This window comes from Silurus meridionalis, chromosome 26 (genome assembly GCF_014805685.1).
Source record: "Silurus meridionalis isolate SWU-2019-XX chromosome 26, ASM1480568v1, whole genome shotgun sequence".
NCBI lineage: Eukaryota > Metazoa > Chordata > Actinopteri > Siluriformes > Siluridae > Silurus > Silurus meridionalis.
Genome location: NC_060909.1, coordinates 17,096,124 through 17,107,552, shown reverse-complemented (window position 1 = coordinate 17,107,552; position 11,429 = coordinate 17,096,124). Strand labels below are relative to the sequence as shown.

At 41.4% G+C, this 11,429-nt stretch overlaps 1 protein-coding gene across 1 annotated transcript; it reads right to left on the bottom strand.

Moving 5' to 3' along the window:
- Positions 1 to 3,685: 3,685 nt before the first annotated feature.
- LOC124379963 lies at positions 3,686 to 8,691 on the bottom strand. Its single transcript, XM_046840619.1, has 9 exons — positions 8,646 to 8,691; positions 7,524 to 7,591; positions 7,043 to 7,372; positions 6,585 to 6,803; positions 6,079 to 6,420; positions 5,658 to 5,876; positions 5,166 to 5,495; positions 4,862 to 5,080; positions 3,686 to 3,911 (listed from the first exon to the last, which is right to left on the bottom strand). Exons 2-9 carry the CDS (start codon positions 7,576 to 7,578, stop codon positions 3,814 to 3,816), a joined length of 1,812 nt encoding a protein of 603 aa, XP_046696575.1. The 5' UTR covers positions 7,579 to 7,591; positions 8,646 to 8,691; the 3' UTR covers positions 3,686 to 3,813.
- Positions 8,692 to 11,429: the final 2,738 nt, after the last annotated feature.

Sequence of the window (11,429 nt, the reverse complement as noted above, 5' to 3'; positions counted from 1 at the left end):
TGTTTACTGGGTTTTGTGCTTTAGTAACGACATTCATTCTCACTGTATGAGATTAATGTCTGTGTATAATATTGACGTTTCTATAGCCGTGGCGTCATAATGATTGTTTTGATTCAGGTAGGACACCATTGAAGAACCAGGTTTGAAATGAACTGCACGCCAGAGATTTTTATACACGATCTACATGCATGTGGAAAATTAGCGAAGCAAATCGAGTAACAATCATGTGTTCATGTACATTCTCGATTAATTGCAGCTGTGCCTGAATATTTTCCTTCTTTTTATTTTCCGAATCACAGTGGAAAGAAATCGGAAGGTGTGACAGAACCGTTGCCATTTGCATCACTTACTGTACAGCTCTTGGTGTGACGAGGCTCACTGCAGTGTATTCTACTGTCTCGTTCTCGCTGAGGTCCTTCGGCAGTTCGGCGGTTGAGTAGAGAGGCACTTCCTGCGTGTGGGAGTGTCTGAAATAAACACTGCAGTACTGGACGTCGTCAGGGGTCATGGCTGAGACGTTACCATATACTGGAGCAGAGTCATTCTAAGAGAGAGAGTGAGATTTGTGGATATTTACTCACTGGTATACCAATGAACACCTTGAAACATTAGTTCTCAAGAATTTTTATTGGGGTACAAACGATCTAAATGATAACTTGCCTGGCTTCTATTCTGAGTGCAGGGGTTCGGGATTGAGTGGATCGTGGATGCACGCTGGAACGAGGAGAAGTTAGTGGTAATTATCAGACACCTGTGTGTAAGTGTTTTCTCTCTATTACTGACCAGTGGCAAAGGTAGAGCAGGGTTAGAAAGCCTTTTGTTTTTACACACAGACAGACTGTACATCAGATACAAGCTCCTTCTGCAAGAGAAGAAAGAACAGCACGATAGAGGAGTGTCTGGCCATCGAATGGGTGGTCCTCACCCTCCAATCGCTGGGGGCGTCGATCATTAATGTTTACTCTGTTTGAACCACAACCTCTTTCCAGTGGTTTACCACATGTGTTCACTTGCTGGTATCTGACACTTTTAGGGGCAAGGATGAACCACAGGCCAGAGAAAAATTTCATTTTGATTTCATCTTCCACACTTACTGTGTTGCCCTCCTCGGTCCTGTTGCTGGCAGCTGATCCTCTTCTCCTGTTGAAATATAAAGAGGTGTTGGAGTCAAACAGGGACTTTTGAGGTTGGAAAATAAAAAGAACGCATTGCAAGAACGAGTGGAAACTGCGTTTATTTATTTCTTTATTTTTAACCGTTTTAATACTTATAAAATGGAATGTCCAGGTTGACTTGAACGCCCCTCTTATATAATGAAAACTATCATCACCAGCTGTATTTGATATGAGTGCAAATTACCTCCCTGATCTAATGGAGAAACTCTGAACTGTGCCCTGGAGAGATTCTAAGGATCAGTGATTCTCAATATGATGTAGCTGAAAATCCAATCCTGTCTGAATCATACTCCATTTTCATTTCCTTTTGGTAGGAATCCCAACCCACCAAACCAAAGTCTTCTTGATTACTAAGTCTTATAGCTATAAGTCTGTTCACACGTGTTTCGAATTGGTTTAATCCAAAAACTCAATACCTCAAACACAACAAATAGGAATTAATGCTAAGTGCTAAGTGAGTGGAAAGTTCAGGAACAAAAAAGGACACAATATATAATATGTAGATCTATTTGAAATTCTTCTTCTTCTCCATTAGGGGTCGCCACACTGGATCATTATCATTCTTCCACAGATGACCCACATGTTCCTTCTCTGCACATGACCAAACTATCTCAATCGTGCCTCTCACAGCTTGTCTCCATAACGTCCCACCTGTGCAGTCTCTCTAATAAACACGTTTCTAATCCCGTCCTTCCTTAATCACTCCCAATGAAAGTCGCAACATCTTTGAATTTGTCGTCCCTGTTGTGATATTTATTATTACAATTATCATGAGTCCAAAACCTTCTTTTCAACTACTTCAAAAAATCGTGAAATTAAGGCCACAGGTGATGCGGCGAGTTCGAGTCTGGAGGTCCTTTCATCATTTATTCCTCTCAAAATGTTCTTCTTGCTGTTGAACCGATGCTGAATTGTATGCTCGTGATAAGTAGATACCACCAAGCGGCAATTGAAACAGAGCATGCGCTCGACCCTGATCTTCTAATTTTCTAATTCGAAGGCGGAGCTTTTTTAAATAATGCCCATCACATTTAAAGAGATACATTCCGATTTAAATGCATTATGAAGTAAAAGTGATTTCTTACCTCATGAACACTAAGACAGGAATGATAAACAGAAGCACAGCAACGGTGAATCCAGTAGCTGCATATTTAACTCCATTAGCTGCATTTGTAAGCAATAATCAGCATGTTAAATAAATGAATTGCAGGATCCTATGAAACAGACACCAACAAATCACGCGAGAAGCGAGTACCTGATGCATGTGTCCATTCGGATGAATTTGAAGATCCGAGTTGATTTTCGGCCGTACAGTAGAAAAATCCCGAGGAGGATCCCGAGGATAAAGTTAAATTGGTACCATTTCCGGTCAGCGTCACGCCTCCTTGTGTTTTCCTGTACCAGGCGTACGAGCTGGTGGGGTTCGAGTCGCTTGAGCACAAGAGCGTGAACAAATCATCAGAAACCGACGGAACGACAGTCAAAGATGTGTTTCGAGGAGCGTCTGATCAAAAGAGACACTTGATTAGTTTTTACGGAATGACATGACAAAGGAGTAAATACCTCCTGCGTAACAAATACACCTACATAAGACGTCCAGGTGTACGGGTGGAGAGTCGTGGTGTCCCAGCAGGTTGTGAGCAGTGCAGTAGTAGAGTCCGCTGTGCTGGGAGTTGATGTTGCTGATGGTGTAATTCTGGGTTGTGGTCAGCAGTGTGTCTAGTGCTTCTTTCTTAAACCAGGAGTAGGTTTGAACAGGTGGGTTTGCATCACTGCTACAGCTCAGAGTCACTGAATCCCCTTCAACTGTTTCTCCAGAGGAAAGAACCACTGCTGTGGTTTTTGGGAGGTCTGAAACAAGTCATACTGTTAAAATCAAAAACAGAAAAAACTCTGGGTCTCATGAAGCAAGCTGGGTATAAATGAATTTATTCATAAAGCATGAAAACATAGAACAGTAGCCATTCAAATATGATAAAAGACACGCCAGTAACTAGCAGGAAGCATCAATTCGTCACAGTTCCAAGAAGGCAAAACCACATTTGCAAAGTCGGCGTATTCTCACTTTAGCGGAATAAATACTCCAGCAAGTTTGTGCCACAACCTGCAAAACCCCTACAAAATGGTTTTGGGTTTCATGTGAAAGCATGGGCATTGTAAATGGCAATGCCTTAAAACATCAAGTGGAGATGTCACATGAAGGCGTTACTTGCTGTGGAATGCACAGGACAGTAGCATGAAGACCGAGCCTGTGATCATTACCCAAGCCAAAACATTTTATGATGGCTGAACTAATGGAGCAGAGGTCCTCATGGAATTATTATCGAATTTGCACTACAGGAGACGTTTACGGTATGGTCATTTATGGTAATTGGCATGATGTTACATGTAATATACAAAGATATTTAGACACATGCATTAAAGAAAAAAAGCTTTGTTTTAGAAATGTTATAAGATCAACACATGACACTTACATAACACATCCAGGTGTACGGGTGTAGAGTCGTGGCGTCCCAGCTGGTTCTGAGCAGTGCAGTAGTAGAGTCCGCTGTGATGGGAATCGAGGTTGCTGATGCTGTAAATCTGGTCTGTGGTCAGCTGTATGTCTGGAGTTTCTCTCTTAAACCAGGAGTAGGTTTCAACAGGGGTTTGCATCACTGCTACAGCTCAGAGTCACTGAACCTCCCTCTAGTGTTTCTCCAGAAAGAACAACTGCATTGGTGTTTTTAGGGGAATCTGGTTGAGAGATTATGAAAAGTATTGGCACAGAGATGTTGGCATTTGGTCCCCAACAGTCTGTTTCTCCAAAATCAGCATGACAAAAAGAACGCTCTGTGATTACCCACATTATACTTCCATTCACTGGGAATAAAACAGCACCATCTGGAGTGTCTTGATAAGCAAGAGCTACTGTTAAAAAAAAATATTTCCCATAATACACATATGAAAATTTACCAGCACTTGTTGCACTTGTGTTGTAGACATGGAAAAACTCCAGAAAAATATCCACAAAATGTAATTAGTTGGAAATTAAAGCACAGCTATACCGATCAGGCATTGGTCCGCCTGTTGCTACCAAAACAGTTGATCATTAACAGTATTAACTTCTTCAGCATTTCTGATCTACAGAAGCTCGTCTGATGGTTCAGACCACACGGACCAGCCTTCGCTCCAAACGTGCATCCATACGCCTCGGCCGCTTGTGACCCTGTCGCCGGTTCACCACTCTTCCTTCGTGGTCCACTTTTCATAGATATTGACCACAGGAACATCCCACAAAGGCTGCAGTTTCGGAGACGCTCTGACCCAGTCGTCTAGACGTCACAATTTGGCCCTCGTCGAACTCGCTCAAATCCTTAGCTTACCCATTTTTCCTGCTTCTAACACGTCAACTTTGAGGCCAAAGTGTTCACTTGCTGTTTTAAAACATCCCACCTGATACAGAATTATTCTTTTCACCGTTCATGATGTGATAATGTCAATGTTTTGTCTGATCGGTGTATATTTGGTAATATAGAGTAATATAGACTTACAGTTGTGAGGGCTAAAGGGTCCTGTTTACAGACTCAGTGCTACGACTTGAATTCTCAAACTTTAATAAGCCCTTTCATTTGCATATAAGCATATTTACGATTATCAGATTCACCCCTAGGAATATTTAACTGAAGGGAAAAGTGAGCTCTTACAGACAGCAGGAGAGCGAAGCTCCTCGTGTCCTCTTATAGAGCAGGAGTAACTGTCTTCATCCGTATTATCAAACAGATCCAGTTCATTGCTGTACTCATTAGTAACAGGTTGTCCGTTCTTGTACCAGATATAAATGGGGTTGTTAGACAGAGTGCAACTGGTTACGCAATTCAGCTTTTTGCTCCAGCTGTACCAGTTAGATACTGTAATTTTCAGACCTGCAAACAATTAACATGGATTGGTGTTTAATATGTGTTTTATATATATAAAATCCAATACCTAATGGTTCTTGTGCAACGTTACCTGTAACAGACAGAGAGACTCCAGGTTCTCCAGAGTAATCACCATTATTAGTGTCGAATCTGAATCTGTATGTTTGAGCATCTGACTCTCTCAGGTTGGTGATTCTCAGACTACAGTTATTCTGGGAGCTGTGTGTGTACTGCACTCGGCCCTGATACTCGTCATCCTCTGTCATATCCACAGTCTTCTGTTTAATAAACCAAAAAGATTCTCTGACATCATGATTATCAGGGAAGGTGTAATAACTGTGGATGTCCACTGAAGAGCCAATCAGAGAGCAGACCTCCTGGCTAGAGTAAGTCACACTCCAACAATTCACACCAAAAACACCTGAAACACAAAGAAATGATTTTATAAACAGAACTCTAACAAATTTTTTTAAAACCCTAAAGCATCACTCAGTTATGAATTGCTGCATGTGAGTGTATTGTAGTGTAACAAAAGCTGGCAGTGTGATGATGACAGAGTGTGTGGTGTAAAGTGAGTTCTTACAGACAGGAGGAGAGCGACGATACTCATGTCCCTTTACAGCACAGGAGTAGCTTCCTGCATCCTTACTGCTATAGCGATGCAGATCTTTTTCATCCTGATAGAAAACTTTCTGTCCGTTCTTGTACCAGATGTAAGTAGGGTTGTTAGACAGAGCGCAGGTGGTGATGCAGGACAGTGTCCCGCTCCAGCTGGACCAGACAGAGACTTTAACCTTCAGATCTGCAAACAAAAACATGGTTTTGTTGGTTGTTTTTTTATGTATTACATTCTTATAGTTAACTTAATGTTTCTCAGGCTGTATGTTCTGATCACTCCAGTCTGACACTATAACCTTCAGATCTGAAAGTAATACGTATGGATTACTTCTATTTTCATCGATACATCGATGTTAATTCACACAAGTGAACGTGTGTGACGTTACCTGTAACCGACAGAAGGACTCCAGGTTCGCCGATTAACTTGTCCCAGACGGTGTCCAATCTGAATCGATATGTTTGAGCGTCTGTCTCTCTCAGATTGGTGATTCTCATACTACATTTATTCTGGGAGCTTTGTGTGTACTGCACTCTTCCCTGATACGCCTCATTCTCTCTTAAATCCATGGGCTCACCATAAATGTGCTGTTTAATAAACCAGAAAGAATTTCTGACATCGTGATTATCAGGGAAGGTGTAATAACTGTAGATGTCCACTGAAGAGCCAATCAGAGAGCAGATCTTCAGGCTAGAGTAAGTCACACTCCAACAATTCACACCAAAAACACCTGAAACAAAAAGAAAACATTTTTGGGAACAGAACATTAACAAATATTTAAAAACCCTAAAGCATCACTCAGTAATGAATCGCTGCATGTGAGTGTATTGTAGTGTAACACAAGCAGGCAGTGTGATGATGACAGAGTGAGTGTGGTGTAAAGTGAGTTCTTACACACAGCAGGAGAGCGAAGATCCTCATGTCCTCTTACCGCACAGGAGTAGCTGCCTGCATCCTTACTGCCATAGCGATACAGATCTTTGCTATACTCATTGTAAACACGCTGTTTGTTCTTGTACCAGATGTAAGTAGGGTTGTTAGACAGAGCGCAGGTGGTGATGCAGGACAGTGTCTTGCGCCACTGGTACTGGTCTGGTACTTGAACCTTCAGATCTGCAAACAATGAACATGGTTTTGTTGCCATTTAAAAAAAAGATGTATTACATTCTTGTAGTTAACTTAATGTTTCTCAGGCAGCAGACAGAGAGTCTATTCGCTGTGGTCAGTGTGGAATCTGAATGTGTATGTTTGAGCGTCTGACTCTCTCAGATTAGTGATTCTCTTAGAAGATGCTCTTAGAAGAACAGTGGCGATCGAGACATCATTGACAATCCTGAAAGTGTGTGTGTTACCTGTAACAGTCAGATGAACTCCAGATGAGGCTGATACCCAGTCACCGTTGTGTGTTTTATATCTTAAGTTATAAAATCCAGAATCATTCACACTCACATCGGTCATCGTGAGCTCACAGCTAAACTCCCAGGGGCTTACAGACACTCGTCCTGCGTATCGTGGATCCCAGTTCAGGACTCTTAGTTCTTGTCCGAAGAGTCGATACCACTCTTTCAGTGTAACACCGAAGCCATAAGGTTCTGTAAAACTACAGGGGATTTTTACTGTTGATCCAGAAATAACACAGAGACTCTGAGAGGAAATAGTTGCACTGCGCTGAGCCTGAACTCCTGCAACACACACACACAAGCGGAAAATCACACGCTATTTTTTCACTGTATAATGTTTTTATAACAGATATCGATCAAAGTACATTACATAAGACACAGGTGGAAACATAAGGCAGCAAAATGTAACATATATTTCTTAAAAAAAATTTACCTGCCAGCAACAGGAGAATTGCAGCTCCTAAAAAAAGTCGTTTTCTACTCAGCATGGCTGCATCGTCCCTTTAAATAGATTGCATTACATTCATTTAACACACTAATGAAATTGTATTGTATTTTCTTTAACCGTGTAACGTTATACAATGTGTAGTGCAAATAACACGACATGACAAAACATCAGCGAACCTACAGGAGGCTTGAAATCCTTCCACGATACGCTCGACTTTACCAGGCAGATGTGATTCTTCCCCAAACTGTTACCACAACCTTGAAGACACCTGGATGCTGGAGCATGGAATTTTTCCTCCACTTCAACTAAGAGACCCAAACCTGTTCCATGAACATATGCTTTATATGGGATGGAGTGGAAGATCTCCTGATATAGAGCTCCAACATTGGTGAAAAATAACTTGGCCTCCTCAACATCACCAACATCAGTAGCTGACTTTACGAACACGCGTGTATTAGTGACCATGACTATTCACATTGACATGTCGAAACGTGAAAACATTGACGTGAATCAATAAAATGAATCGAAGCGATATCTGGATGTCGGGTCGTAACGTATTTCGGACTCCATCCCCCCAGCAGCTGGTGCAGCCTACAAAGGGGTCACCAACCTTTTTGAAACTGAGAGCTACTTCTTGGGTACCGATTAATGTGAAGAGCTACCAGTTGGTGACTCGTGGTCCTTGCGGGCGACCCGGTGCCCACGGGTGCCATGTTGGTGACCCCTGGTCTACACTATCTTTAAATATAACACTGACTTGGAGACTGCAATCTCGAATAAGAACGAGGAATAAATTCAGTAAATCGGGAAGGAAAGATTCCCAAAGACAACCCGTGACTCAAAGCACATCCTCTTTTGGGTGACACTAAATGACATGCTACTGTAGGTCATTACTCTTTTCATAGCTGGATCAAAAAGTGTTACACTGAGGCTCAGTAAGAGCGTCGAGGTTCTTTGAAAGAGATATCAAGTCAAATTAAAGGCATGAGGTCCGGATATGACTTATTCAAGCGATATAGCAAGATATTAAGCGTTCATATATTGACAGACCTTTTGCATCATATGCTCAATAATGTATAAAAAAATACCAAAAAGCACTTACTGTACCGTTCTGCAAAAGCAAGCTCTCGTCTGTTCTGTTGTTTGAACTGAAATGGAAACTTGAGGGCAGATTCACTGGTTTCCTTCCTCATTTACGTCAATAATTTGAATTGTTTTCTTTCACAATGACTCAAGTAAAGGGAGGGTACTGCAGGTGAAGTTACTTTTTAGGTTGAAATGGCATAAATTAAGTGTTCAAGCTTTCATCCTTGCCTTCGAAGCACCTACAGAAGGCCTTCAAGAAAACCGACATAAGTCTATCATCATAAACTATGATGGGGTTTGGCATTGCTCATTCAAGTGAAAGGAACATTTATGCTGAATCAATTTATCCCAAAGCTATTCTGTGTGGTTAAGGTTAGATCTTCAACTTCAACCTCTGTTCATCATATCTACATAGAGTTTGCTTTGTGTACAGGGACATTGTCATACTAAAACAAGTTCCGGTCTACTACTTCAAATGATTGAGAAATTCTCTACTATATATATATATATGCGCCATAATAACATGTTCCAGCATGGCGATGCCCCTGTGCACAAAGTGAGTTCCTTGAAGATCTGGTTTACATGCTTTGGAGAAGAAGATCTTGAGTGTCCTGCTATAGAGCTCTAAACTCATTCCCACTGAACACCTTCGGGATGAATTGGAACGCCCCCCAGGTCTCCTCACGTACATCAGTACCTGCAGTGTGGCTGATGAACACAAATATCCATAAGCACACTCCAAAATCTAGTGGAACATCTTTCTGGAAGAGTGGAGTGAATAATAAGAGAATATTGGGGCTAAATGTGGAACGCTAAAAAAAAAAATCACATAATGTAAGAGACGGCTATGCCTTGAGAAGTTCCAGTGGTGCAGTACTGAATGGAGCCTCAGGGTGGTTCCACGCTTCATGTATGAATTATTCGTGACAAGAAACCCTTCGAAATGGGTTGAAATTATTTCCTGTGGTAGGAGTGTGTTTTAGCGTTAATATACAAAGCCTTATAGCGAAGGCGAACAGCAGGCGCTTGATCAGTAAGTTCTCTTAAAGCAGGGGAAACAATTCGGACTATATATATATATCACAGTCTTCTCGGCAATGCTGTAGAAATAGAAAAGTAGAAACCACAAAGGAAGAAAAGTTTCGTTTCACTGTCGCTTTTGGTGACAACATCTGAGTTTCAAGACTTCGTGCTAACCTCAAACCTACGTATCAGGGAGCTACTGAATTGTGAAGCTGTGATTTCCATTTCCACCCCTGCCATGATTGGTCATGCAGCAATATTTACGGAGGAGATACGTGCCAAAGTGACATCCAATTGAATGGATTTCCCAGCTTCCACAGAGCATCACAATTCCCCCACAAACTTGCCTCTTTCCAGAGTGCATCCTAGTGCCATTTCTTCAAATGCCTCCTTCTTCCATGGCCACGATGGTGACATCCTGATGCTCCCATCCCCATTGTAGGCAGTGTACAGGTGCTCAAAGCAGTACTTAACAATCTGTGATGCCCCACATGCTCTAACACCACTGCATTCTAGAAAAAACGCCACAAGCTTTGTAGATGCTCTATTCGGCGTGCCTTACAGGACGTCCTGTGGAATCCGATGATTCAGAGATGTTTTACACATGCTACAGCCCCCACTGATGTTTTCTGTGCACCTCCACTGCTTGTTGTCACGTATAAAAAGGATCCAAATTCCTAGAAAGACCTTATTTATTACACTAACACTTTAGAATACAAAACATTCCCTGTTTACAGTGCATGGCAAATAAATCGTGCTCACTCATGTTTGGAAGCGGCGTAATTTCACAAACAGTCCGGCAACTGCAGACTTATTGATTGTCCTGTAGGAGCAAGAGGGACAGAAATGTTCTGTTTGCCCAATCGATGTTCAGCACCTCGCAGGCATTACAGTTCGATATGAGGTGTATCTGCTCCAAGCCAACCTCTGAAAAGTCTCCTGTGCCTCATCAATAAGAGGCGGGACATGGCTGCTGAACCCCACTCGAGCTTACCCTGGCAAGACCCTCTGGAGAGCGAGACAACGGATCAATAAGGACAGAAGTTGAAGAAAGGAGGAGTGTAACACGGGAAAGTGACCTCGTCCTACTCCTCCACTGAAATAGACATACTTGTATCGAGACTTATTAAACATCGCAGATGAGGGCGTATGTCAATGTGTGAGGTAACTTTGAATTCTGTGAGTTTTAGAAAGCAGATTGATGAGTTTATGTACAGAAGATATACAGTGTACAAATACTAGTCATGATTTATCAGTAATGATCAGTCTAAAGCATGTGATCTGTATGTAGGATGATGAGACGAATGGAGAGGGAGGGAGGGGGAGAGAGAAAGAAATGTATGGAGGAGATGGAGAAAAAGTGACAAGATAAAGAAAAGATAAAGAAAGAAAGAAAAAGAAATGGTAAGGAGCAAAAGAGAAGAAAGAAAGAAAGAAAGAAAGAAAGAAAGAAAGAAAGAAAGAAAGAAAGAAAGAAAGAAAGAAAGAAAGAGAAATTGAAAGGAGTGAGAGAGACATGTAGAAGAAAGAAAGAAAGAAAGAAAGAAAGAAAGAAAGAAAGAAAGAAAGAAAGAAAGAAAGAAAGAAAGAAAGCGAGAAAGAAAGAAAGAAAGAAAGAAAGAAAGAAAGAAAGAAAGAAAGAAAGAAAGAAAGAAAGAAAGAAAGAAAGAAAGAAAGAAAGAAAGAAAGAAAGAAAGCGAGAAAGAAAGAAAGAAAGCGAGAAAGAAAGAAAGAAAAAGAAATTGAAAGGAGTGAGAGAGAGACATGTAGAAGAAAGAAAGA